The sequence below is a fragment of the Alternaria infectoria genome (assembly GCF_024043175.1).
Source record: "Alternaria infectoria strain BMP 0036 chromosome Unknown scaffold_1, whole genome shotgun sequence".
Taxonomy (NCBI): domain Eukaryota; kingdom Fungi; phylum Ascomycota; class Dothideomycetes; order Pleosporales; family Pleosporaceae; genus Alternaria; species Alternaria infectoria.
In genome coordinates this window covers 3,600,004-3,627,428 of record NW_026250690.1, presented here as the reverse complement: position 1 = coordinate 3,627,428, position 27,425 = coordinate 3,600,004, and the positions used below count along the sequence as shown (strand labels likewise).

The window sequence follows — 27,425 nt, the reverse complement described above, 5'->3', positions numbered from 1 at the left end:
CATGGTGTCGAGGCGTATGGGGATCTGGAGTCCTCCTCATGCTCGAGAACTTGGGACGCAGTAGTATTGTTCGGCTTGAAAAGTGGTTTTCAGTATCTAGAGTGAGAGAACGGTCGTTGTGTGCGACTTGGAGAAGCTAGTGTTCCCGTGCCAGAACATGACATACTGTATATGCCATGCCATGAGTAGTCACTTTTCACTTGCGCCCAATCAAGGTCTGATTCACAATATGCAGTCGTTTATTCAACTGATGTCAATTGCGGGACGACTTCGACTCCGCTTCCGCAGCTTGTGGGTGTGCGGAGTATCTCTGGGTAGCTAGGACGTGGAGTACCACCGAAGCCGCCGCACAAAGAAATGCGGAATACCGCCAAGAAGGAACTGGCATCGGCCGAGGAGTGATCCGACTACAGCGGCATCAGGATACGGCAACTCTAGAACTATGCGTAGATGCAGCGCAACGCAGTGACTTGGGCACTTTCATACCACGCCATTTGTCGTCGTCCTTGTTAGTCCGCGTTCCGAGTTCGGAATACAGACGTTCCGCAGCCGATGGCTATACGCTCTATACGGCGGACCGAGTGGGTTCATCCCCGTCAGGTTGGGGAGACGATGCTATTGTTGAATTCGAAAAGTACAAGTACTGCTCGTCTGGTTACAGAAAAGCATCATTCACAGTTCGAGCATCCGATCTACAAGTAAACTCATACTACGTCTTCACAACCAACATCACCACGACACGACCACATCTCAACATACCAACCAAGCCTACTCCTTACCCCCTCCCATCACCATGGCCAAAGTCCAAGGAACATGCGACCCTCGCTTCGCCAAAGTCAAGTCCGTCTTCCAATCCTACCTCGACTCGGGCGAAGAGCTCGGCGCCTCCATCTGCGTCAACCTCGACGGGAAAGAAGTCGTCGATCTCTGGGGCGGCTACGCAGATGAAGCCCGAACACGACCATGGGAGAAGGACACTATAACATGTATTTGGTCGTCTAGCAAGACCATCTGCGCCCTCGCAACTCTCCTGTGCATCGACCGGGGTCTTCTGGATCCGAACGAGATGGTATGCAAGTACTGGCCTGAATTCGCCGCGAACGGGAAAGAAGGCGTGGAAGTACGCCACTTTCTTTCGCATGCGAGTGGAGTGAGTGGATGGGAGGGGCCCGTTACAATCGAGGATGTGTGCGATGTGGAGAAGAGCACGAAGTTGTTGGAGCAACAGGCGCCGTGGTGGGAACCCGGTACCGCGAACGGCTACCACGGACTCACAATGGGCCATCTCCTCGGCGAGTTGATCCGTCGTGTGACTGGAAAGCCGATGCAAGAGTTCATCGCTGAGGAACTCTCTCGTCCACTCGCGGCGGACTTTCAACTTGGTGTCCCGGAGAAGGAGTGGCACAGAGTCGCCGATATTATTCCCCCACCACAACACCAAGAAAATATGGAGGGCATGGCCATTGATACAAAAAGTATCATGTTCAAGTCTATGGGCATCAACCCCGGCATGGACGCTGATTGGGCCAACCAAGCTGTCTGGAGGGGTTCAGTCGTTGGCGCGGCGAACGGATACAGCAATGCGCGCGCTCTCGTTCGTCTCATGTCCGTCATAGCCTTGGAAAACCCTTCTTTCCTCTCTGGCAAGACTCTTGATCAGATTTTCTCGACGCAGCAACATGCCGAGAGGGACCTCGTTATTCCGATGAATGTCCGTCTTGGACTGGGATTTGGACTGCCAGCTGAAGGAAGCATAATGGCTGATCTGCCACTGGGACGGGCGGCGACTTGGGGTGGTTGGGGCGGAAGCCGGGTTATCGCTGATGCGGATAGGAAGATGACGTTTGGATATGTGATGAACAAGATGGATGCAGCCGGGTTGGGGCAGACGAATGAGAAAGGCAAGGGTGGTATGGGCAATCCGAGGACGTCGGAGTTTATTGCAACCGTTTACGAGGCTTTGGGTATCGTGGCTTGAGAACGCGGCTCTCGATCGAGTTATGGAATGACGGTGCTTTGGTTTTCGGATGTTTGCCGCTGTTGCTGTTGGTTGACCACTTGTTTTGGCCATTCCATCCATTCTGCCCAGTAGGATCCTAGGAAGTCATCTACTACACCAACGATGCTCGTGCCGCAACCTGCCGTCCACCAACCTGTGTGAAGCTGTTCTAACAGTGCGCCAAAGTAAGCAAAGATGAGTAAAGCTAATGGCTGCCGTTGTTGCTGCAACTTGAAGTATTCTTTCGGTACTAAAGATAGCCAAACGAACGGCTGTACCAATCGCGACAAAAGCCATGTGTTAGTAAAGGTGTCAAATGGACCAAGAGAGCAAAATTTAGCAACTTACAGCAGACCAACTACCGTTATATCCCCATTCCTCCTGTTGATCTTCCCAGGTTTTCCGGAAATGGAGGACCCATGCACTCATCTTCCTCAACAAATACAGCGTCTCGTCGTATACTGCCTTATTTCCATCGTCAGCCCATGTTTGCTTGATGCGCACCACGTGCTGATCATCTAGTCCCGGCTGCATGTTGGGATCCATATCGTCCCAGTCCTTTAGATGGAGCGTTGATTTTAAAGGGCCCTCTTTGAGATGTTCGTAGATAGGACCTATCACAGCCTGGATACCGCGCACAAGGGGTATCCATTCTGCACCCAGAATACGCGATGTCCGTATTGATAGGCTATCGTTGGTGTTGTCGCTATCTTGCTGTTTGTCCGCGTTGGCATCTGAAAGCTTGGAAAAGGTACAGAAAGCGTAGAAGAACATTAGCGTCGAAGTTGCAAAGACTGCTTCAGCGTTGTGCGGGCCAATGGTGTCGATATCTGCTCTAAATCCGCTGAGAGCGACGGTGTGATGATGCGCTGCGATGTGGAGATTTGCGCGTCTGTCGTCAGGATTGAGATATGCAACGTGTAAAGCGGAGAGACTGATGAGACAGTGCATCATGTATGCGTGTTTGTATGCTATTTCTGGGAAGACCACCTGCCACAGCTGGGTGACTGCCGGCACACCGGGGAGTATGGAAAGACTTGTAGCCATTGTCCAGTGATGCAATAGGGACATATCCTTCAAAGAGAATGAGGGAATGACCTGGGTTTCGGAACATGGTGTGCTCGCTGCGAACGGGTCGTTTTGAGGAGACGCTAGCTGGAATGCGTTCGGAGTTGCCGGTGTTTGAGCACGAGAAGACGCGTGTTCAGTCGAGCTTTTGGCTCGCACGGGAATGTATTCTGGGTATACACAGGCAACCTCATGCCTCACGCAATGCGAACATCGCGGTTTTGCTTCGTCGCACTATCGCACGCGTCAGAACGGAGGTTGTAGTACGACATGCTTCGTACCTTGATCCGGCGGCGTTTGCACGTGGCACAGCCCGTCCGCGATTTCGAGTGCGCTTTTCTTTTCAGGGCCATTGGAACTGGCCAATTGCATTAAGAGCTTGATATTATAGGCGAGTAAAAAGTAGTAGGGAGGCTCTGGGGAAGGCAGCAACGCGAACGAGAAACGAAGAACGAAATACGATGGAGCTAGAAACGGGTTGGTGCTAACCCGATCTGTTGACCTCGGCCCACTCGGCGAGCGAGACTTTCCATCCCGGCGACTTCTCCTAAACACCACAACAGCAGATTGAAGATGCACGCACTGATGTCTATCAAAAATCCATTGCGAATTCTACATACACAAGGTCATCATAGCTGCAGAGTATCTAAACGCCGTAATCATGCCACGCCAAACTCAAACGCGATACCAATGCCCGTAACATCATCTAAACTACAATGTAAAGCAGAATTTGCTTTACGCCCTCTCGTACAATCCGATAATCTCGCTGTCCAACTTCTTCACCGCCCGGTGATTCGTACCAAACACGTCATCCGCACGAACAAAGTGGAACAAGACCTGCACCAAGAACATGGGCAGCGTATCGAAAACATACATGTACACCTCATGCGAAGCCAGATACCCGCTATGGCCCTGTCCAAACTCGATGACGCGGAAGATGCAGCGAGCGATGATGACAACAGCCGCGATAGCAAGCAGTTTGTACTGTCGTAACATTATTAGATAGTCCGTCGACGAAGGAGATAAGAAGAAGGGAGAAACTTACCAAAGTCGGCCACGTATATTTGCCATACTTTGGCACCGTGTACCTCTCAGGCGCACTCCTCATCCTGAAATAGAATATGGCACTAACCACGACAAAGAAGCCGAAAAACGCCAACTGCACAAACAATCCCAGCAGCATTATCTTCTGTCCCATATCCGCCATGTCTGCCTGCGCCATCATGCCGCCACCACCAGACTGCATGAGAAATGCAACGACGTCGCCGCAGACGAATATCTTGGTCACTAATGTAGGTCGGATGACGGAAGCGTGTTCAGCGTTTACGAAGACGACGAGGCGACCGTAAATCATGTAGATTGTTGCGGCGTAGAGCGAGGGTGGTAGGATGATGAAGAGCGATTGCATGATGTAGGGCATGAGTTCGGAGGGGGATTGCGCGGAGAGGTAGCGGGCTGCGTAGCCGATTGTCATCACTGAGTGGTTGTTAGTGTAATGTCCTGTGTGAGGTAAGACGGAAGGGAAGACGTACTTATTGATCCGATTACAAAAGCTGTGTAGAACCAGGCGCGACTTCGGATCATTTGGAAAAGGTGGTAGATTGTGCTTAGGCCGAAGAGGACAGCAAAGAGGATGGCGCCGACCTTGCTGGGCTCGTAGGGAAAGAGAGCGTACGCATCTTTGTCCGTTGACGTGTCGCCTGCCATTGCGATGCTTCGGGGATAAAGTATGGCTGAAGATGCCTGAGAAGGTCGACGCAGGGAGAGAAGGACCACGCCGTTTCGCAGCACACGAGCAGTTGTCGTAAATGAATGTAGAAGAACTGGAAGTATGTGTTGAAAAGCGACAGGAAGAAGACGAACGGAGTGAATGTGTGGCTTGTAAAATCCATCGTCACAGACATCATTCCTCCTTATACAACTGAGCCCATCGCAAGCTGCACCCAAAAGCGCAAGAGACCCATGTAGTGATCCACTCCGAGACGAATACGCGGATAGCCCTACGAGACGGAGGCTGTGCACTCAGGAACGAGATGCGGGTACCCACTTCGCGTACCCTGAAACCCCTGCATCGCCCGCCCGTTACACTAGATCCGGCGCTACGACGATACGATATACGATGCACGTCTAGAAAATTGTATGCTTGGGTAGAGACGTCTATTCGATACTTCTAAGCCCTCTATGTGACGTTGTCATACCTGCGCCACGTGCCGGAAGTACCGGTCAAAGATTGGCGCGACAATTCCATCAAGCTCCTCCACTACCCTGTTACCGCCCTTTACTATCCACTCTTTCGTCTCAATAACGTCGAAAGGCCTTCCACGGTTCCTGCATCTAAATCGTTGTTGACTGCTGAGGCCGCCAGTGCGCATTGTCTATTTCCGCTTGCGTGAGCCCGGCGAAGGCAGCTGCATATTTACTTGCAAGCCACTGCTCCACATGCGACGTGGCCGAGTCGGCCACGATTGAGGGCTGGCTTGGTGTATCATCTTCCTGAAGTAATTCTGTGTGATCCTCATGGCCATTGTAGTCCTTGGGCTCCTCTTCGTCTACCGGCGGTTGCGATTGCGCAGGAGCGTGAGGACTCGCAGGTGGCGGCGAGCTATCCTTATGACTATGGTGAGGTTCAGGGACCTCCTTATCCACCGGTGGTTGCGATGGCGCAGAAGCGTGAAGACTCGCAGGAGGCGGCGAACCGTCCTCATGACTGTGGTGATATTCGGGTGCCTCTTCGTCCACCGGCGGTTGCGATTGCGCAGGAGCGTGAGAACTCACAGATGGCGGCGAGCTGGCCCTACGCCTGTGGCGAGTTTCGGCAGCCTCCTCATCCATCGGTATCTTTGTTTGCGCAAAGGAGTGAGGGTCGACAGTTTGTGCGCTCTCTGTGGTGGAGCCTTCGTTCCTTGCGCTGGGCGCAGGAGTTGATTTTGCATCAGCAGCGTCTTCGCATGGCGCGAGGTCCCTGGATTTCTTCTTCTCTGCCGGATGCTCCGATTGCGCGATATCTTGAGGCTCCGCAGGCAGTACCGTCTCCTTGATCGGACTGCTGTTCTCTATGCCAGATGTGGAAGTCGATCCCGCACCCGCAGCATCTTCAGATGGTGTAAAGTCCCCGGATGCCCCCTTATCTGCCGGAACTCCTTGTTCCGCAACATTCTGAGAATCCACAAGCTGTACTGTCTCTTTGGTGGAACCGCTCTTCTCTGTGCCTGATGTGGAGGTCGTTCCTGCGCCCGCAACGACCTTGGACGACACCAAATCCTCGGGACTCTCTTGAATAACTGGTGGTTGTGATTGCATAGTCTTGTGACGGCTCGCAGGCCGTACGGTCTTCTTGATGGACTCGCTGTTCTCTGTGCCTGATGTGGGAGTCGATACCGCGCCGGCAACAGCCTTGGACGGCTTTGAGCCCTTGAAATCCTCTTGCTTGACGGGTGGTTCTGATTGCGCAACAGCTTGAGGTTCTACAGAATGCGCACTCTCTTGGATGGGTTCATGGTCCTCTCTGACGTTTGTGGTACGCGGTTGCGTTTCTACAGCATTCGTAGACGGAGTCGCGTCTCGAGGGGAACTGCGCCCTGTGTCATTCTCCGTAGGCTTAAAAAGCGCTGACCAGGAAGTAGGCTGCCCGCGAGCGGTACTGTTGTGTTCTTTGATTGATCCAGTGCTGCCCTCACCTGGTATTAGAGCAGACAAGCTCGTTATTTTAGATCTGAGATAGTCCGCCCGTACCTCTCTCGATTTCACTTCAGCTCTTGCCCTGTCCAACTGTGCATCGGTAACAGCAGTTGCATAGCCTCTCTCTCTGTACGCATCTTGGATACTCTTGCGATCGTCGGTGCGCTGTTTCTGCTTCTGCTTTGGTCGCACTTTCGCGCGCCCTTGCACCTTTGACCAACTACCCGGGTCGTTCAGAAGACTCTCCTCCATGGCCTTCTTCATGTCATCTTCACTATCGGCATGGAACGCTAGCTTTCCGGCGGACTTCCCAGCGTGTTTCGACGGCTTGGCCATCAAAACTTCGTACCTGTTGCTTGGATGCTCTTGAACCGTCTCTTGATTGGTAGGCGCTTCATCGCTAGGAACCGAATCAGCCGCAGACAAGTGGCCACCAAGGTCACCACCGTCGTTGATAACACTGCTGCCAATAACACCGTCGTTATCCTTGTCGGCGTTTCCAGCAACACTGTCACCACCGTCATCGGCCTTCGCGACAACGGATGGCGAAGACTCCTCCACCGTGATTGAGGCTGCTTGCTTGTTAGCGTCGGATTTTCCTGCCTTGCCATGTTTCTTCTCCCATCTCGATTGCTTCTTTCTTTGCTTCTTTAACTGCTCTGTTGACTGCTTCTGCTCGCTCTTCTCCTTCTCTTCCAGCGTTGAAAAGGGTGTAGGTCCACAAGGTGTAGGCGTAGTCGATAGCTCTCGAGATAAGCGCTGCTTTTTGGTTTGGGGCTCTTCCTGGGGTAGAGCTTGCTCTGGGGATGTGTGTTGTTCTTGAGTTACAGACTCCTCTTGCGGTGTCGTGTCGTCCCTCTGTGGAGGTTGTTCAAGAGACACAGGAAGGTCTTGAGATGTGCACTTCTCTTGAGCAACTGGCAGCTCCTTCTCATCAGGCAGCTCCCCCGATTTGGCACCTTTACGTTTCCTCGGCTTGTTCTTCTTTTTCGGTTTCTTTTGCTCCGCTGCTACAGCTGCTACAGCTTCATCGAGGACTAATGCGTCGAAGTCCATTCCCTTCAGTAGAACACCCTGTCGAGCTTCTGTGAAGAAATATACCCAGGTAGTAATGGTTTCGATTGAGCGTGGTCGAGTAGCGTACTCTGGAAATTTGACTACATCATGGCTGTGGAAGTTCTGCACGAGGCTGTGCCATATGGATTCGCCACCAGGATGCCTCTCTTCGAGGTAATCGAACAATTTCTTTCGAGCTTTCGCGCCATCTAAGCGTAAATCGTAGATGACGTCGATGTTCTCAAGACGAAAGGAATCGATCCAGAGGAATACACTTTCTTTTGTAACCAGAGGTCTAGTATAGATCTCAAGCACCCTCATCGCGTTCCAAAGGTATTGGTCAACGTGGTCGAAATCTGGGGCTTTTATCATTCTCTGAAACGCTGCTATTCCGTCTCGTCTGACCCTTTGGCGAATCTTTGTAGGTGCCTGAACGTATCTGTCGAACGAGGGTTTGTGCAACTTCAGAACCCCACTTACAGCGCACCACAGTACTTCGAATGGTTGGAGATCGGGCCGTTTGCGAGTCAGAAAGAGGATGCAACAACGCATGTCATAATCGAGCATTGCACTCAGGTTTTGCCTAGAGTCTTGATACTCGTGGCTCATCTTCGTGGCCACGCCGAGCTCAAGATCTGCCAGCAGGCCGCGTGTCGCAAATAATGGTATGACACATTTGGTCATATGATCGGGGGGCAGCATGTAGTTGTAAAGGATGGTGTTAGGATCAGGCTTAGCCTAAGGATGAATGTACAAAGTCAGTAAATGTTTCACATACGATGCGTACATGAGGTATCACTACCTTCCATTGAACTTGGTTGTTGTTGATCTCGAAAGAAGCGTCCCAATAGCCCGTACATTGAGGATTGAAGAGTGACATGGGCATTTGACATTTCCGGATCTTTCGGTCCAGCCTTGGAAGACTAGGCAGAAGGTGGTACTTGACCATTGGGTACTATACGTTGTCCAAGTCCCTCGCATCGGCCTCTTCAATAGCCTCTGCTCTCAACTCGTAAAAGTTTAGATCTAGAAAGTCCCCAGAGCCCGGAGCGGCCTGAACGACTGATGATTGTAGCTGCTGAATGGACAATCCGGGAAATGGTGCAGTGGTATCCGAATCATCCCTCGGTTCCAGCGACGGGTGGGGCGGATCTTGCTCGATAGCTGATGCTTGAGGTTGCTCAGCGGTCGATTTGGGGAATGGTGGCGTGTCCGGAATATCCTTCGGGTCCAGCGATGGTTGGGGCGGATCAGGCTCGATAGCTGGTGCTTGAGGCTGCTGAGAGTCCTTGTTGGGATGCGGCTCGATGGCTCCGGCAGGTGTGCGCTGCGCCAACCTGAAGAGCGCATTGCGGTATTTCTCCTGAATCTTCAGATGGGTGAAGAAGTTGACAGGCAGCGGCCAGTAATTGTCGGCGATGTGATGGCATATAGCTCCCTCCAAGGCACCCCGGCGGTCCAGTGGGACTGTTTCCAGGCAGTCCACGATAAGCTGGCCTATGGGTAGCAGCTTCTGCTTAAGAACCTGAGCGTGCGTCTCGTTGTTGAGGGTCTGATTGTGGTCCTGTAGACTCTCGGGTGTCAACGCCTTCAGTTCCTTCAGGTCGTCGAGAACGGGTGACAGTATTTCGATTATTAGGCTCTTGTCGTCATATTGAATTTGCGACTCCATCTGCGCTGTGGAGTGGTCGGTATGGCAGGACACTTCTGTAGGCGATAGGAACCGACTGCGGTATAACTTGCTAAGCCTGAACGACTGGAGGACGGACAGCCTAGGGCCTGAGCTGTGTATGACTGCCGGTAACGATGGGCTATGAATAATCGGTAGTTCGGCGACAAAGGGAGTCACCGGACGTGGTGTTGCTGAAGACGTGGCGGCGGAAGCATCATTGCCATCCATGGTTGGCGGAAAGTCGCCTCCAGCCTCTCCGCTGCGGTAAGAGCGTTCCGAACCGAATAGCGGCGTAGTGTCGCCTATGGCTGCTTCCTCAGCAGGAGTTACCACGCGCCTACCAAAGCCCCACCTTATTCCGTGCATATCAGCGTCAGACATTAATTCACAGCTTCGAGTGATTAGGCTGAGGAGAGTGGAAAGAAAGGTCGATAGTGCGCAGGTCACGTATTTAAGCGACATTGGCTTGCTAGTTATGCGATATCGCCGGGCCACGTGGTGAGTTAAGAAGGCGCAAGTCGGAAGGAGCGGTCTGGGGCAGGTAGTCGCGGCTGTGATTGTGACAGCGTTTGTTTGCTCGACGGCCGGACTGGCAAATAGAACTGGTGGGGTCAGAACAAGCAAGCAGCGCGAGGAACGAGTTTGGAAATTCATGAGAAGTACGACAAAGAGAGAGGTAAAGGTGAGACACGAAGGACTTATATGTACAGGTCGGTTCCAGGATCATCTAAGAACAATGGAATGTATGTATACAAATAGTACAGTGAGCGTGCTCGACTTAGCGGGCATGTCTCATGGAATCGTTGACTTACGCGCATATGTCTTCGCACTGTGACCTGTCGCTGACCCTGTTATAGCTTGCCTGCGAACAAACTACCCTCCATGGTTGTGGTGGTGGACCATCGACGTGGAGTCGTTCACAGCCGGATTGTCTAGGCCAGCTCCTACGTCTTCCAAGGCGTCAATGAGCCACGGAAGCGTCACGGTTTGGAGAAACCAACGGGGCAGTCGTATGCCCGCTGCTAGTTTGAGCATCATCGTCCTTCTCTCCAGCCGATGGGTATGAGCGCCGCCGCAACTTGTCCTACACCCCTCTCTGTCGCAAGCAGATTGAATTGCGCCGCCGCATTCCTTGTATCTTGGACTTCCAATCGTATTCCCTGGTCGTTGAGGTACTTGCGAACCGCGGGCGCGAGAGGAACGGTACTAGGGCCGGTGCCGATGATGAGTAGATCTGTCGCTCGCTGTCAGTCCACGTTGGTCACTCAATCGTTGCAGGAGGTTACAAACGTACCAGGCTTCGGATATAGTAACTCCAACAGTCCCCAAGCCTGCTCCTGCACTTCCCATTGTCCCTTCGCGTTCAGCAATTTGCCTGTCATTGCATCATCGCCCGTGCCTCCTCCAGCGACGGTGCCTTCTTTCCTGCCCTCGCGTAGCCAAGGCTTCCATCGATATGCCTCTCCGCCTATCAAGAGAATGCCGCATCCGCTAATGCGCATCTGGTTGTTGAGCGCGAAGCCATCGCCTGTGCACGCATCGATGGATGTGGCGGGGGCGACGGTGTTGCGGAGGACATCGAGAGCACTGAAATCGGTCTGCGTGTCTTCGTCGCTCTTTGGGCCGCGATCGCGCGTTCTTGGAGGTTTGGATTGGAGGAGGGCGGGGCGCGTCGTATGTAGGCAGCGTGCCTGTCGTGCGGACGCGATCGCCGAGGGTCTGGATTTGGGTAGATTACGACATGAGGCTTGCATCGTACATCTTGAGAATGCACGGGTGCACTGCAGTAGACTTCGTTCCATGGTTGTGATATGCAATTGATTGTTGTGGCGGGTGTCTATGTACAAGCCAAAAGTTATGCTAGAGCTGATGATCGATGCTGTCATCGAATCTAAAGAGAGCTCGGACCAGCCGGCAAGCGGGACATCTTCATCCATTGTGCCTCATCCTGCACTCCTTCTGTCATCGCATCCTCCAAGCCATGTGCCGCTTCAGTGAACAATGAAACCAGCGTTGTAACGGAATCGACTCCCATGCGATGCGCTCATAAGCTTTTGTTCCATGGATGCTTTCCACCCCCAGACCACCCTGTGCGACCGTCCTTGATCGCGAAGCAAGCAGTGATACTCAGGGGCTCTCATGCTTCCATCAGCGAGCATGTCGGATGTCGTAGTCTTCTTCTTCATCGTCGGAGTCGAATGCTGACGGAAGATCCTCACAGTTCAGTCCCTCGAACGCGAACTTTTCGGCCAACGTGGGTTTCTTCTCTTCCTTGATGGACACCATCTCGAACGACCTTGTGAGCTCGGAGTTGGTGTTCACTCGCTTCAGTGTCTGCCTAGTAAAGCGGACGGGCGAAGTCGTTGGCTACGAAGATACGAAGTCAGCGTTTGTCTCACACGCAGTTTGTACAGTGATTTCCTTACCTTGGGTCTGGCACCCTGATCGCCTTGCTCGCTCACAGTCGCGATGCTGGTCGATGAGTTCCGCTTGCGCTTGCGAAGATCTGGAATGGGCTGCGCGTTGTATCTGGGGTCTGGCTTTGGCTGGTTCACTCCCAGATAACACCATTCGGACGTCGGAGGGTTGAAGGTGGATGTCATGCCGCGATCCATGTACAGGTCTGAGGCCTTGAGCTCTCCGGTCGGTGTGACCTGCTCGGGCGCTGCAGTGAAGCCACCCCACTGCGAGAAGGCGATGGTGCGGCAGCCGGGAGGCATGATCGAGAGAGCCATCTCCGGGCCAAGAAGCTCTCGCAAGAACGCACTGCTGGCGGATGATGCTTTGCGCGTGAGATGGGAGGGTTGTGGGATACCGCGCTCGTCCGTAGACGGTGCTGTGTCTGTCGCAAAAGGGATATACTCTTGCGCAAACATCTTGAGATGCCTTGCTAATGCGTGCAGTTTCGTGGTTGTCAGACTGAAGTTTCCGGCTCGCAGCTGATCGCAATCTTTTGGACTGGAGGTCGGTGTTTGGAGTAATTGGGAAGTGAGGTCGGTGGTAAATTTGCAGCAGAGCTTGAAAAAGATTTTTCGCCATAAGGGAGTAGGACTACCTGGTGAAGGAGAAACAATGCGGGTGGCTGGTATGGACGGCCCATTGTCTGTTCTATTGTCACCCACGGTATGTGGTCGCCTTCACCTGCCAAGCCGACCAATAAGAGCAGGTCGAGATCAAAGCCATACCGCCGCGTTCACTTTTCAGTGACAGGATTGTCAGTCGCCGTGGGATATTTGGAGACTCGTGGGGAGTTTATAAGAGAAAAGGATGTGTTGTGAGACAGCGATGTGACTGTTTGTCGTATGGGGTGGAAGCAAACTGCCACGCCTGACGAGGCAGTCACTGGCGCCTATTGTTTGCACGCGTCGTCGCTGCACACCACGACGCCGGGCATGGTCTTGAATGTAGAACCGCTTGAGGTGAAAACACGCAACACTGTCAGTCACTGCCCCCACGCCGTGGTTCTCGCATGCTGGTGTCTATGCAGCGTTAGTACGATTCACCCAGGGGTACTAATCTCTTCGTTCATAACTTTAGGGAGCAAGGACCTCTTCGTCGAGCCTACGCGGATAATGGCCTTTTGCCTACTGGAATTAAGACTGGCAGACGAGTAGGACGCAGCAAGATGGGAGGGGAGGACTAAGGATTCCGCCTGAGTGCCTAGAGTTTAAAGGGCACCTCTAGAATCGAATTCGTTTCTGAAAGAAGAAGAGCGGGGTCTTCCGAGAGGTCTGCGCCCACGAGACGGTGTAGGCATAGTGCGTCATCGGTCACGGGAAATCGCGTCACGCTCGTGCGCTCTTTCCGCGACTAACAAATGCGCATTTCGCTGCCTGTTCTCGTTGTTTACCCAACCCCGCTTGACACCTACCTGAAGACTGCGCTCCGCTCTCTGCAGGTTTTTTCAGGTTCAACAGTGGAGATGCCTTCCGACGCGTATGTACCTTCACATATCGCCCTACACCTTAGCTGACCGATATACAGAGGCAAAGGCCAGAACTTCCAGACAAGCGACGCCAAGAAGGGCAACAGCAGTAATTCGGGTGGCAAGACGTTTGGCGATAAGACCAAGTTCGAGCCCATGCTCAATTGCTGCCAATTCCTCGAGCTGCCTGCTGGTATGTCCCTCTTTTGCCTATATAGCGCTTTGGTTGGCTGACTATTCGCAGAAATCCGCAATCGCATATACCACTTCGCCGAAGAAGGGGTATATGATGACGACGATGATCTAATACGACCGCTTCTGCTCAAGCGTTCTAAGGTCGCAAGTGACAGCACTACCGTGCCGCATCTACTGAGCACGCTGCGTTACCGTGCGCTCACTCAAGTCTGCAAGCAGATTCGGACGGAGTATCGGCCTATGTGGCTTCGTCAATCTCGCTTCTGCGTGGAACTCCCAACACTCGCTCATTTCATCAACGCATACTACCCCAAGGTCGCAGATTACCAGCACGCTCCAAAGCTTCTGCTAATATCCTGGGACCACGGTCAGCTTGGCGATGAACTTGAGGAAGGTTACGGTGGGGACGAAGAGTCTATGGAGGACGTCCTGACAAACATCACCCTCCTGGCCCGCCTACGCGCACACTGCCCAACCTTTACTGTCAACTTCGCCTCCCGTCAGGTACTCGAAGACGATGTGCCCAACGTAGAGTGCTTCGAATGCGGACACAGCATCCATTGTGGATGCGACATGGACTGCGATCACGAGGACACTTGGGGTGAAGTGCTTTGGCAAATGAGGTGGAGTTATGGGTATCTCGACGCACTGGATGCCTTCCTCGCCAACACCAACGAAAATTGGCTGAAGATGCTTCGCAGTACCACCAACCTACAACCTCGTGTAGAGTTCACTTTTCACGTATACACCCAGCGTCTCACTATCTACATTCGTTTTCTGAAAGGCCAAGCTCCCAAGGGGTTCAAATTGAAGAGCATGTACAACTCTGCTCTTGGCTTCCTCAATCACTGGGGTATGTTGGATCTCAAGGCTAGCGATTCGATCGACTATGTCATCGGCGAAGCATCTGGCAAGTTCACGCGCCACGATGGCGAATGTCCTAGCTATGTCAGCACCTACAACCAGATCCACCTCGACAGTTCCACCATCGCTGTCCGGAAGAAAGAGAAGGAGGCCAAGACATCCGCGGCTTGAGTCTTTGTGAGTTGTGCACGATATACATCATTATGGTGCATTACAACCGTAATAAATGGTACAACGACCAGATGGCTGGTGTTTTGTTGTATCAGACATGGGAGAAGGAGACGTTCATATGTACACTGGTCAACCTCACTTAATGCAATGCATGCCGTCTGGCTGATGAATATATTCATGTCTGGTCTTATTGCGTGGAGTCTTCCTGGGCCTCGACTCATTTAACGTTCTTATCGTGAACACTGGGTGCAACGTTGGAATACGAGCTCTTTCGTACTTTCCACCGATAAGTGGCGCCCCGCTCGGCCGCTTGAGCCGGCCGAGCTTTGGCGCGTCCTGCACAACACCGCCGTCTCGCCTTGCAACATGTCTAGACAGTGTGCATGTTGCATAACCACTAAAGCTCAGAGTATCAGTATCGTTACGAAAACGCTGAAGATGTCGCAATGATGCCGCTGAGCTCAATGAAGCACCCCGTCACGCGAAGACGCGACGATCGCCGTGTACACTAACTCACGAACAGCGTTTGCGTCGATGTTTTCCCGTCTACTACCTCAACGAGCAAACCTTGACAACTCAGAGAACATCAGTTCATCAGATGCCGAATCTCCAAGACGTCTGATGAACCGTTGGTGCTCTCAACAACAGACGCTGCGCGTGTTACGGCGTGGCGCGGGTGGACAGGCCATTGGCCCTGCGCCTCGGGCCGTCCGGTAGACAGTTTCTAGACAGGCAAAGGCTACTGCGTACTGTGATCTGGCTAAGTCGCGCGCAATATCTCTCGGTCACCAGTTCGCACGAGGCGCAGCGTCGGCATGCTGTCGTGCTCCCATGCATCACGATACAGGAGCCTATCGCGTGGCTGGCACAGCCGAGCTGAACACAAACTCGCTGACTACGGACAGTGTGACGCCCAATCAGATCCCATTGGCTGTAACTACATCACCAAAGGACTCTGTATCCCTGCGGAGTCAGCAACTAGGCAGCATTAAATGGCAAGGCTCGGTCGAGGGCTGCCATGGGAGGCCGACGTCCCAAGGCTGACATGTCCTGCGCTGTGTTGCTACCTGTGTATATGTAGCGCAGCTCTTTCCCAGGAATGAGCAGCTGAATCCAAGTCCTTCGGTCTTTCCTCCTCGTTGGAAACCAAACACACGGTCTTGTCACCACCCCACTAATCTTGCATCACGTAGACCACGACGATGACCTCCGATACATCAGATTCTCTGCCTATTCCTCAGCCTCCCCCACACCTATTCGTAGGCAACTTCGCTGAGATTGATCCGAACGACGCTCCAGGCTCCTTCCAACGACTTGCGGATATCTATGGCGAGATCTACCAGCTCCAGTTCCCAGGGCGCGACGGCAAAGTCATCGTTGTGTCCTCATACGACACAATCAACGACTGCTGCGACGGTGACCGGTTCGAAAAGCCTATCAATGCTACTCTGGATGAGGTGCGAGCTCTGACCGGAGATGGCCTGTTCACAGCCTATCCCGGCGAAAAGGTACACTTGACATGCCTGCTGTGATCGCAGATGTACTGATATATGCACTAGGCTTGGGGTGTCGCTCATCGGCTGTTGATGCCCGTGTTTGGGCCAATGGGTATCCGAAAAATGTTCGACGGCATGATGGACATTTCGACGCAGATGCTGCTCCGGTGGGACCGTTTTGGCCCAGATCATGAGATAGAATGCGCCGATGACTTCACAAGGTGAATATCATCCATCTTTTACCAAATGGCGTCATGACTAACTACTTCAAGGCTGACCTTTGATATGATCGGGCTGTGCGCGTTTGGCTACAGGTTCAATAACTTCTACAGCAATAGTGCGCATCCTTTCATCAACCAAATGGTGGAGGTTTTGGTGGAGTCTGGTAGACGAGCCACACGCACGTCTATCGAGAACAAACTCCGAGTCTTCGCCGAAGCCCATCGCCAGGATAACGTGAAGAAGATGCATGATCTATGCGACCAGATTATCGCTGATCGAATCGCTCATCCTCAGCCAGATGCCAAAGATCTTCTCAACCCCATGCTTGAGGCAGTAGACAAGGAGACTGGTGAGAAGATGACGAAAGAGTCCGTGCGGTACAATATGGTAACCTTCCTGGTTGCTGGCCATGAGACTACAAGCGGGACTCTGGGCTTCCTGTTCTACCACCTGCTCAGAAACCCAGACAAATACCTGAAAGCTCAGCAAGAAGTTGATGAAGTTCTCGGAGACGGTCCTTTGGAGCTGAAGCATATCCCAAAGCTTGAGTATATCAAGTTCGCAATCTACGAAGCGTTGCGTTTCCTCGGCCCCATTGCGATCAACGGAAAGCATGCGCTGAAACCAACGAAAGTCGCGGTAAGTCCATCTCATAGCTACTATGGTCAGCATCTAACGCTTGTAAGGGAAAATACGAAGTGCAGCCGAAGGACATGATCTTGATGAACCTAAAGGGACTGCATCACGACCCTAAAGTGTATGGCGATGACGCGGACGTGTTCCGACCCGAGCGTTTCCTGGACGGTGGTTGGGAGAAGCTTCCACCGAACTCATGGAAGGCGTTTGGTGATGGTATGCGCGCCTGCATTGGTAGGACGTTTGCTGAGCAGGAGATGATCATGGTTGTCGCACTCATCCTACAGAAGTTCCAAGTTGAGCTCGCGGACCCCGGATACCAGCTCCGTACGTGCTTTCATATCCTTGAATGTGACAGCGCTAACCTTGTGTACCAGATGTGTCGGTCACAATTACACAAAAACCAAAGGATCTCAAGATCAAGGTCCGCAGACGTCCTGGACGCACAATGGCTAGCCTGGGTGGGACTGGCGGCGGAGCAACCATTACCAAGGAGGCCAACGACAACGGACCTGGCAAGGCCAAAGAAGCGAATGTACCTACCAGGGATGCGAAACCGATCACCATACTGTACGGATCGAACGCCGGCACATGCAAATCCTATGCTGAAGACTTGGAGACCAACGCCTCCCGATTCGGGTTCAAGGCGAACGTCGCCAGTCTCGACTCGGCTACTGAACACATTCCCAAAGACCAGCCAATTGTCATCATCGAGCCCTCATACGAAGGAAAGCCAGCAGACAACGCGAAGAAGTTCGTTGCTTGGCTGGAGAATAATGCGACATCCGAGCTGCTTGAAGGTGTTCAGTATGCCGTCTTTGGGGTCGGCAATAGCGACTGGACCCATACGTACCATCGTATTCCCAAGCTCACCGACGAATTGCTGGAGAAGATGGGGGCTAAGCGCTTCACAGACACTGGTCTTGTCAATGTGAAAGGAGATATCATGGGTCCGTGGGAGAAGTGGTCCGAGCAGATGTGGAGTGATCTGCGCAAGTCCAGCGGTACCACTTCTGAGGTACTTGCGGGACAGCTACAAGCTGAAATCACGCCTCCAAAATTTGCTACATACCTGGGCGGCAAAGACATCGGCTACGGTGTAGTGAAAGTCAACAAAAGCCTAGGTGGCGGCGAGGTTGGGCTTACCAAGAAGCACATGGAAATTGAGCTACCGCCGGGGACGTCGTATCGCTCCGGTGACTACATCGTCATCCTGCCGATGAACAGCATCTGCAACGTGAGGCGAGTCATGAAGCGCTTCGACCTGTCGCCTGACGATAACATCGCCATCACGGGCACCAGCAAGACTTTCATCGCAACCGAAGTCCCAACTTCAATCTTCGATCTGTTAATGACACGTGTGGAGCTAAGCACGCCCATCTCGCAAAAGCAGCTACAGACTCTTGCCGAAGCCACACCAGAAAACAAAAGGGCCAAGCTATTGGAGTTAGCAAGTGACGAAATATACAAGAAGGAGGTCATACCCAAGCGCTACAGCATTCTGGATATCCTCGAAGACCACCCTGATTGCAAGCTATCTTTCGCAGTTTACCTTGACTCGCTGAAGCCGCTATCTCCCCGCCAATACAGCGTCTCGTCCTCGCCCCTCGCGAACGTAGACTTCATCCAAACACCCGAAGGAACTACTGTCCAGCGTTTGATTGCTTCTCTGACCTATGATGTTCATGATGAGGCAGCCTGGAGTGGCGATAATCGCCGCTTCCACGGTGTTGCATCCACGTACCTAGCGCGTCAAGAGCCAGGCGAGAAGATTCGTTGCTTCCCGCGTCCAACGAACATCAACTTCCACTTGCCTACCGACCCGACTGTACCAACTATCATGGTATGCGCAGGTACAGGTCTCGCTCCGATGCGCGGCTTCATCCAGGAGCGCGCAACCATCAAGAATGCCCGCAACGCCAAGGTCGGACCGGCGATCCTCTACTTCGGCTGCCGTCACTTCGAGAAAGACTTCCTCTACTCTGACGAGCTCAGGCAGTGGGAGGCCGATGGCGTAGTCAGCGTACGCGGCTGCTTCTCCAAAGTCGCTCCCGAGGGTCAGAAAGCGCAACGCGTGCCTGATCGCATGTGGGACGAGCGGAAGGAGCTAGCTGAGCTATTCGGGGAGGGTGGCGCGAAGGTCTTCATCTGTGGTAGTGCGAGCAAGTTGGCCAAGAGTACCGCGGAGATGTGTATGAAGATCTATAGGGACACTTTCCCTGGTAAGACGGAGGAAGATGCCATGGAATGGCTGGAGAAGGTCAAGGAGACCAGGTACGTGAGTGATGTCTTCGAGTAGGGATGCTCTAGCAGTACACTAGGCTGTTTTCGGCATAGGGATCGCGCATTTCGGTAATGTATCTACGACATCTTCTTCTTGCGCACCTAGATGAATCGCAAATGATTACTTTCGCACTACAATCGATTCGTTCTAGAACACAGTGCGAAACCTCTCATTGATCCCATCATAAAAGCGATGAAACAAAATGGCTGACCTTAATATCTTGGCAGCGGAACAATATGCACAGATGATCGCGGCGGAGAAATACGCAGCCAAGAAAGCACCCGCGGGGTGAATCAACCCGAGTCGATGCCGTCGTGTGATGCGCCGAACGGCTGTTTTGCGGGGGAAGACGCACCCCGGACGATCACTTAAACTGTAACCAACAGGTACAAGGGCAGAGATGCACCGAATTAGTTGTTGCGTATAACGCACAACATCATGTGTGCACTGGAGCGGAAGGTCTACGCAAAAGAGACAGGCACTTAGTGCTGCTTTCAGGTACAATGTTCCGGTCTCGTACAGTGGTGGAGATTTCCCTCGCTCATCCCAGGGTGTAAGTAATCTGTCGAGCTTGGTATTTTCTGGGGATAGCTGAAACTTCGAAACGGGAGTGGCGCGCGCGCCAATGGCCTTGGGATGGCATGGTAGTGTTTGAAGTGCCTGGTATGATAGGTGGTATATTCGAAATCTGGTGTTGCAATTGATCGGCAGGACTGCGGCGGAGGCTAGAGATGATGAGAAACGCGTGTGCCTGACATGGACAGGTGGTTTACTCATAGTCCTCGCTGTTTTGCATCTTGCTCCGAATTGGTAAGGGTGATCCGATGGATGTCATATCGAGGGCTTGGTGTCATTTGGGAGGGAGGAGTACAGGAGTGGAGCAGCGCCATGGCCTTTGGGTTGTATAAGGAGTGCGCATCTCGTCGGTCTAATAGCGGCGTCAACCACATCGCATCTTCACCTCACTCTTTGCTTCACCTGAGCGATCAAGATGGTTCATTTCTCTGGTCTCACGGCGGTGCTGGCACTTGCCTCCCTTGCGTCCGCTCAATGCGGTTCCGGTACTCCCGACGCGAAAGTCACTGGCTCCGGCAGCTCCTTCACCGCAACCAAGGGCTCGACAAACCTATACACCGGTTCCGATTACCGTCTAGCTATCCAGCGCGCTCTCGATGGCATCAGCAGTGGACAGCGTGTGTCCGTTATCGCATCCGGTAACATCGGCGCTAGCACCATCACCATCACAAGCGGAAAGACTTTCGAAGGCTGCGGAACCATTACTGCTGCTCCCAAGAGCGGAGGAGGAAACATTGAAGTGACGGACCAATCCGGCGTCAAGATCCCCTACCTCACCATGGCCGGCTCGACGTACTTCGGCATGCGCTTCTCCGGCACCAAAGACCTCACCCTAGGTACCATCAACTTCAACCTCAAAGAAGGAATGGGTATCCGATTCGACCGCGACCGAGCGGCCAACACGAACGTCAAGATGGGCACCATCACCTGCAACGGCGGCACGTCGCACTGCGTTGAGACATGGTAAGGATATGACTGCACAAACTGCATGCAAGACATGCGCTGACTTCATATCTCCAGGAACATCGACAAGCTCGACATCGGCTCGGTCGTCGGCAAGAACGTCGGAGAATGCGGTCTTCTCCTCCAAAAGGTCACCAACGCGAAGGTCGGCACCGTGGACTGCGACAATTGCGGTGCTGGCACTGGATACGCGGCTCTCCGTTTCGCCAACGAAGCCGGAAAGGTCAACGGCGGATACGGAACCAACATCTACGTCAACCGCGTCAAGGCTCGTGGCGGCGGTCGCGGAATCTTCTGTGTATCTGCTTCTGGAGGCGCGGAGATCGGTACGATCGATGTTGCCAACACGGGTAACAACGCGATTTTGCTCGAGAACTGCTACAATGTCAACATCAAGGCTGGTACTGTTAGTGGTGGTGGTGAGGTTCGTCTCGCGGCTAGGACCGAGTTTGCGAACAGCAGGGATATCGCTATCGCGTTGAAGGTCGATGGAACCAGTGTGACGGAGAACCCGTGCACTGTCAATAAGACCAAATGGAGCCTCACCGGAAACGGGGCGAGGAAGATCTGCACATAGGTGTTTCTCTGTTTGCTCATCAGGAGTATCGCGCGCTGCTGAATACCGGATTTTCACAACGCGTGGTAGCAACTTCATTGTAAATATTAACATGTCAAGTACATACAGAGCTTTACATCCAACATATCTCGATCAGATCGTGTGACATTTGGCCGAATTATTTGCAATCATCATCTTGTAGCGACTTTGTTACGAGAGGCCGATCGGAAGCTAGAGGGGAAGCTTGAGTTACGACATGTGTAGGCGCGGAAATCGCAACACTCCAAGCGCAATGTGAGTTGTTTTCCAGCTATCGCTAATGTCATGCGCGCCAAGAAAAGGCGAGTCAACTCGTTGGGACCGAGGCTTACGTGTGATTGGAATTACTGCTACCATTTTAGCCATCCGGTGTCAGCTTTGATGTGCCACAAGGCTGAGTAGAGTGGTGCATCTCGGTCATTGCCCAAGCTCTGTTGCTATTGGGATGTAATGCACTTTCGTCATTGCAATCAATGGATGTTGGCCCCAAGCGCCCAGTGAGCGGTGGTAAGCCGAGCCGTTGAAAGGGGTCTGTTGCTGGATCATAAAGCCAGCTCAAGTCGCGTCTCCCAACTCTCAGCTCTTCGTATTATCCGTCATTTCGTGATGTCGCGCCGGACTTTCTCCGTAATTCTTCTGCTGCAGCTCGCTTCATTGCAACCTGCCATGGCAGCCTGCTACTGGCGCAACGGCACACCAATCACTGACAGTGTGTACTCGCCCCAAAGAAACGATACCTCGGATCCACTTAGCAATATCTGCTGCGCCGGTTGGGATGACCTGCTAATAAACGGGCTATGTCAGAATAGGGGTGACGGGGTCATCTGGCGAGAGTCTTGTATTTACAGCAATTGGGACTTTGGAGGATGCCAGGAGCTCTGCTCGAACGAGGTATAGTTGGTGTGACGTCGTCGTAAGCCACTAAAACTGACAACAATTAGAGTTCTTTACAAAGAAGTAGAAGTGTCAAGGTTACGCCTTGCACCGGTGCCTCTAATTCGTTAACATGGTGTTGCGGGGATTCCAATGAATGCTGCACTGACGGAAGCACGCTTCCGCGATACACCATAGCAGCGCGATTTGGCGAGCGTATACGTTCTTCGACGTCTTCATCAGTCTCTTCTTCGACCGCATCTTCGATCGCGTCCTCCATGGTATCGTCTTCTCCATCTAGTACGCTAGTAGCCACCGGTGATAGTGAGCTCTCTACAGGTGCGAAAGCTGGTATCGGTGTTGGGGCTTCGATTGGAGCCATCGCCTTGATCGGATTAGGCATATTCATCGCTAAGGCACTGCGCTGGCGCAAGAAGGCGCGGGATGCCCCTACGCCCTATGTTGCACCTGAAGAACAGCCATCAAAAGAGATTCATCGATATGAGAAGGAGGGCAACGAGACTGCACAACTGGCCAGTTCGGAGAGTCAACTGCATGAGATGTGGGGATCTGAAGGGGCTTCCGAGCTCGATCAGGTTCGAGACAGTAGGATAGTCAGCCGTAATGTCCCGGCGGTTTGATGCATGGCGGATGCGCGTCGTTTGATGATATTGTGGATGGCGGAGTGTGTGGGCTGCGATTGCGAAGGCTGAAGGCTTCGGGGGGACCGGTCACGCTAGAACGCTAGCTCAGGCGCTCAAAGAAGGGGCGGCTCAGTCACATTGTAACTTGCACCATCTGCACCGCCTTCGTCTTCTCCCTTGCTGCCACTGGTGGTATTTCGTATCGCATAGGATGGCATACCGTATAGCCTTTGAGAATCTCGCTTCTCCATGGTACATCATCGAGCCGCCCGAGTCTAGCGATGATGTCATTCGCTGTCGCTACCGGGTTCCACCACAACCGCCATCATGCAAGGAGATCCGCTCTTCTTGAAGTGCTGCATCTTCATTGGGGTGCTGCGCTCCATCTTCTGATCTCGTCCACAAGACCGCAACTTCACGGTGGACGTTCATGGCTGCGTGTTACCCCAGCAGGCCCGGGCCGGTGGCCGTGATGGGGGTGGTAGACCTATCACGAAATGAGATTCTGAACAGACGTATTCGCAATGCGCGGTGGCATACTGTTTTCAGCTTCAGATTGGCCAATCGAGCACTTCAGCAGCTTCTACTGCATAGTTCTCTGTGCATGATGACATGCATGCTGCTGGTAGTGGACGCCACTCGTAGGCCCACCACAAAAGACGGCCGAATGAACAGGCATGCTTTCACGTTGTACAACCTACTTTCATCGGTCATGTATGCAGCTCGTCATTTGGGTTACTGATCTTGCAAGGCTGGTGGTACTGATAAGAACATAGGCCCCATCTTCTGAAGGTAACTCCCTGGATTACGAAACACCTGATTACCGATGACAGAAATGACAAATGCGACAGGAATAAGATCGATTGATGCGAGATGCGATATTGGCAGCGCTGAGAAGAATGTTGTGCAACAAGCAATCGAGGAGCAGGGGACCAATGGCACGCAGGATTCTGGAGGAGGGGCACTGGATGTATGACCACAGCTCGAACATGGGCTTTCACTAATGGCTTGCAGCGATACATCAACGCCTCCTCTTCTGTGAACTTTTCCTTCCTCATGCAATGTTCCTGGGAAGCATCCGCGCTTACTTTTCAGTTCGCACTGAGCAATGGCGGGCCAGCGTCCATCGTCTATGGTAGCATATTCGCATGGGTAGGAACTATGCTGGTAGCCTTATCGCTTGCCGAGATGTCTTCAATGGATCCTACAGTTGGTGCTCAATATCGGTGGTCAGCCGCCTTCGCGCCGATCTGGAATCGCTTCTTCGGTTTGATGCAAGGCTGGATCACCGTCTTCGCTTGGATCTGTTGTTGCACTTCGAATCAGCGCTAGTATCGAATATCGTCACCGCTATGGCCCCCTTCAATAACCCAGAGTACGTGGTTCAGCGGTGGCACACGACACTCATCATGTGCGCTTCGACAATAGTTCCGTTCATTGGAAACCTTTGGCTTCCTAAAATCATCAACGTCCTCGAGACAGCGGGAGCAATATGCCATGTCACCTTCTTCTTTGCTGGTATTGTTACCTTGGCTGTAATGGCAGAAAAGAGTTCCACGGAATATGTGTTTCAGACCTTGACCCACGAGATCAGTGGTTGGAGAAACCCCACAGTGGCCTGGGGTATAGGGCTGATTACTGCTGTATACCCGCTGGCTGGTAAGTCTCGATAGAGTTCTGGCTCGACGCAGCTGTACTGATGAATTCAGGTTTCGATAGCGTCATCCACATGTCCGACGAAGTCAAGCAAGCACATACCCGGGTGCCGCGCTCTATCGTATTCTCGGTCGCAATGAACGGTCTCATGCAACTTCTTTATATGATCACCGTTCTCTTTACGATTGGAGACGTGCACCGCGCTTCCGCTTCGCCACTACCAATCATCGAAGTCTATTATCAGGCCACGGGATCTAAAGCAGCCACAAACTTGTTCATGTTCATGCTGGTCTACATAATCTTCGTATCGTTCTTCAACATATTTGCCTCGGTTTCTCGTCTCATTTGGGCGTTCTCCAAGGACGAGGGATTGCCGTTCTCGCACACATTCGCCAGGGTTCACCCAGACCTGAGGGTACCGGTTAATGCATTGTGCCTCAGCGGCTTCTGCGTTTGTATCTTGGCTCTTATCAACATTGCTTCGAGCACTGCGTTCAATGCTCTTATCTCCCTTCCCGCAATGGGCTTGTACCTATCGTACTTTCTGCACATATTATTTCTCTTTTGGCGCCGGACAATAAGCGCGAGGCCTGTACCAATCCCATGGGGTCCATTCAAGCTGGGAGCAGTTGGTGCATACATCAACGCAGGAGCTTTGTGCTACATTGTCTTCACCTTTGTTTGGATGCCACTACCCACTATCCTCCCTGTGGACAGGTTCAACATGAACTATGCGGGACCGATTCTAGGTGCGATCGTATTAGGCGCTGCTGTGGATTGGTCATGGAAGGGGAGAAAGAGGTTTCAAGTGCCAGTTGCGAATCGAGGACTTCAGTGAATGGGCCGAGGACCCTCTTGCAGAGAACAATCAACTATTCCTGCACGCACTCGATGCAGTAGCTTAAGGCACCGCAATCAACCTTAGGGTCTATTTCACTAAGACGGGTCAGCGTGGTATACTGCCTTCTTTCATCTATCCCGGCTTTCACCCAATCGGTTTCTATGCCTTGAGTACTTATATCATTCGTTTCCCTTCTCTCAAGGCTGCATCGATCTACCCAACCGCATTCCACACTTATTCGCGACCACGATGGCTCAACTCAATCAACCCCCGAACAAGCCTGCTAAAGCGCGCGTGGAAGGACTTGGAGACATCTCGCTTCCAAGTGTCCAATCCATGTCTCTGCCGCGCCCACCCCCGAATCCAGTGCCAGACCTCATGGATCTTGTCATCAATCGAGAGTCGCGCTACACAACGCACTCACTCATCACATCCTACCTGGGTATTGATGACATACGCAATGTTCAGTTAGCCTGCAGAAAGACGTCGGACCTGTACGCAAATATGAAGAAGACCCAGTGGAATATCAACACAAGCCTGCAGCCATTCTTCAAGAACACTCAGACGTTCCGCTCTGTACAGGCCCAGACCGAGACTCTAATCGGAAGCAAATTCGCCGGAAAGTTCTTCCGTCGTCTGCAGGTCAAGAATGAACTTCAACTCTTTACGCAAGCTGGGGAGAAGGCGGATGCTCTCATTAGCTATCTCGAACAGGATGGCTATGTTTTCGATTTTGGGGTCGAGGGTGGAAGCGTAGAATTTGGCAGCTCAAAGGTGGGCCTGCATTGCTTTACATCATTTTCCATACGTACCTGACTAACTACTGGTAGTTTTCTTGCTTCCAGAAGACATCGACTAGTGACGGCGGCGAAACTTCAGTCACTCTCTTTCACTGTATCCATTCTCCCATCGACGCAATTCTCAAAAGCTGCGCGTGCTCCGCTCGAGCATGCTTCATCTCTTGGAATAAGGCGTATTGCCTATTTCCATCCGCGACTATCCTCAACCGAACGTCTTACCGAATGACTCCTTTAACACAGACGGACTATCCACGCACGATCGCCGCGATCAAGTGCGACTCTGAAGAGGGACTGATCGTCAAGACTGGCGAGTGGATGATCAAGAATGATAAGATACATCCAGAGTTTACCTTCGCACGTTCCGTTAGCGACAAGCTCTCGTGGGTAATCAAGCTGGACACCACCGATGTCTCCCATGCTACGACCCCGGATTCGCTGCTCGACGATGCCCGGTTCTCCGTGGAAGTCACCAGCCAGTCGAGCATAGTATCTTACCTCAAGCTCAGATATGATGTACTCGCATCCTGCTCCCTACAACATACATACATCTGCCTTGCACGCAACTACTTTGAGCCCGCGGTGGAAGGGGGCGAAAGGAGGCGACGTCAATATGAAGCACAGATAAGGCAACTTGAACAGGTACTACACGCCGAGACATCCATGCAGCTCACCATGCTTGACCCAGACGACCGGCCTCCTCAATATGCCACAATCGCCAGTCGGAGAGGAAAAGACCATACGGCTAAGGGCCACTTCAAGGCACCTCCGACTTGGAATTACTTCGACGCAGAGATACAGGTTGAACTTCGGAGAATAACTGAGCAGTTGCTCGCTACCGGCCCACCGAAATAGAACAGCCTCATACAAGGCGGAATTTGAACAGGTCTGCAGACCACATGAGGGTCAAATGCGAAGGATGGTAGACCTAGCGCCCACGTAGACTTCACGGTGTTCGGCTTTTGCCCTTTATAAAGGCCGTGTCAGAATGACATCAATATAATATATAATTGCTGGCTTGCGCTCTTGCGACTTATCACGAACCTGCTAGCTCTCATATCCTTTTTCATCTCCTAGAATGAACGCTATTCCAATCTATCTAATGAACCAATCAGTCCGACTTCATCTCGACTCCTAGACCCGGTTCATTGTTCCGACGCACAATAGCGCTGCCACAGATTTCATCAGCCTTCGCTTCCTCATCTTTTAGAACT

At 52.5% G+C, this 27,425-nt stretch overlaps 12 protein-coding genes across 12 annotated transcripts; 6 read left to right on the top strand and 6 right to left on the bottom strand.

Annotated features, from left to right (window-relative positions):
- Positions 1-793: 793 nt before the first annotated feature.
- Positions 794-1,978, top strand: J4E92_001213 (uncharacterized protein; the record flags this gene model as incomplete). The annotated part of the gene is made up of 1 exon (XM_051492626.1): positions 794-1,978. The coding sequence occupies one exon, from the start codon at positions 794-796 to the stop codon at positions 1,976-1,978; it is 1,185 nt and encodes a 394-aa protein (XP_051358138.1).
- Positions 1,979-1,998: 20 nt separating this feature from the next.
- J4E92_001212 (uncharacterized protein) lies at positions 1,999-2,950 on the bottom strand (the record flags this gene model as incomplete). The annotated part of the gene is made up of 2 exons (XM_051492625.1): positions 1,999-2,271; positions 2,348-2,950. The coding sequence occupies 2 exons, from the start codon at positions 2,948-2,950 to the stop codon at positions 1,999-2,001; spliced, it is 876 nt and encodes a 291-aa protein (XP_051358137.1).
- Positions 2,951-3,802: 852 nt separating this feature from the next.
- On the bottom strand, positions 3,803-4,774 carry J4E92_001211 (uncharacterized protein; the record flags this gene model as incomplete). Its single annotated transcript, XM_051492624.1, has 3 exons — positions 3,803-4,051; positions 4,113-4,543; positions 4,600-4,774. 3 exons carry the CDS (start codon positions 4,772-4,774, stop codon positions 3,803-3,805), a joined length of 855 nt encoding a protein of 284 aa, XP_051358136.1.
- Positions 4,775-5,401: 627 nt separating this feature from the next.
- Positions 5,402-8,122, bottom strand: J4E92_001210 (uncharacterized protein; the record flags this gene model as incomplete). The annotated part of the gene is made up of 2 exons (XM_051492623.1): positions 5,402-8,041; positions 8,117-8,122. 2 exons carry the CDS (start codon positions 8,120-8,122, stop codon positions 5,402-5,404), a joined length of 2,646 nt encoding a protein of 881 aa, XP_051358135.1.
- Positions 8,123-8,756: 634 nt separating this feature from the next.
- On the bottom strand, positions 8,757-9,473 carry J4E92_001209 (uncharacterized protein; the record flags this gene model as incomplete). The annotated part of the gene is made up of 1 exon (XM_051492622.1): positions 8,757-9,473. One exon carries the CDS (start codon positions 9,471-9,473, stop codon positions 8,757-8,759), a length of 717 nt encoding a protein of 238 aa, XP_051358134.1.
- A 1,034-nt stretch (positions 9,474-10,507) lies between these two features.
- J4E92_001208 (uncharacterized protein) lies at positions 10,508-11,275 on the bottom strand (the record flags this gene model as incomplete). The annotated part of the gene is made up of 2 exons (XM_051492621.1): positions 10,508-10,707; positions 10,768-11,275. 2 exons carry the CDS (start codon positions 11,273-11,275, stop codon positions 10,508-10,510), a joined length of 708 nt encoding a protein of 235 aa, XP_051358133.1.
- A 346-nt stretch (positions 11,276-11,621) lies between these two features.
- J4E92_001207 (uncharacterized protein) lies at positions 11,622-12,208 on the bottom strand (the record flags this gene model as incomplete). Its single annotated transcript, XM_051492620.1, has 2 exons — positions 11,622-11,840; positions 11,900-12,208. 2 exons carry the CDS (start codon positions 12,206-12,208, stop codon positions 11,622-11,624), a joined length of 528 nt encoding a protein of 175 aa, XP_051358132.1.
- Positions 12,209-13,290: 1,082 nt separating this feature from the next.
- On the top strand, positions 13,291-14,628 carry J4E92_001206 (uncharacterized protein; the record flags this gene model as incomplete). The annotated part of the gene is made up of 3 exons (XM_051492619.1): positions 13,291-13,409; positions 13,458-13,591; positions 13,643-14,628. 3 exons carry the CDS (start codon positions 13,291-13,293, stop codon positions 14,626-14,628), a joined length of 1,239 nt encoding a protein of 412 aa, XP_051358131.1.
- A 1,202-nt stretch (positions 14,629-15,830) lies between these two features.
- On the top strand, positions 15,831-19,281 carry J4E92_001205 (uncharacterized protein; the record flags this gene model as incomplete). Its single annotated transcript, XM_051492618.1, has 5 exons — positions 15,831-16,136; positions 16,188-16,345; positions 16,397-16,985; positions 17,033-17,309; positions 17,360-19,281. The coding sequence occupies 5 exons, from the start codon at positions 15,831-15,833 to the stop codon at positions 19,279-19,281; spliced, it is 3,252 nt and encodes a 1,083-aa protein (XP_051358130.1).
- A 976-nt stretch (positions 19,282-20,257) lies between these two features.
- Positions 20,258-21,382, top strand: J4E92_001204 (uncharacterized protein; the record flags this gene model as incomplete). Its single annotated transcript, XM_051492617.1, has 2 exons — positions 20,258-20,805; positions 20,863-21,382. The coding sequence occupies 2 exons, from the start codon at positions 20,258-20,260 to the stop codon at positions 21,380-21,382; spliced, it is 1,068 nt and encodes a 355-aa protein (XP_051358129.1).
- A 2,944-nt stretch (positions 21,383-24,326) lies between these two features.
- J4E92_001203 (uncharacterized protein) lies at positions 24,327-25,411 on the top strand (the record flags this gene model as incomplete). Its single annotated transcript, XM_051492616.1, has 2 exons — positions 24,327-24,576; positions 24,627-25,411. The coding sequence occupies 2 exons, from the start codon at positions 24,327-24,329 to the stop codon at positions 25,409-25,411; spliced, it is 1,035 nt and encodes a 344-aa protein (XP_051358128.1).
- Positions 25,412-25,663: 252 nt separating this feature from the next.
- J4E92_001202 (uncharacterized protein) lies at positions 25,664-27,066 on the top strand (the record flags this gene model as incomplete). Its single annotated transcript, XM_051492615.1, has 2 exons — positions 25,664-26,188; positions 26,455-27,066. 2 exons carry the CDS (start codon positions 25,664-25,666, stop codon positions 27,064-27,066), a joined length of 1,137 nt encoding a protein of 378 aa, XP_051358127.1.
- Positions 27,067-27,425: the final 359 nt, after the last annotated feature.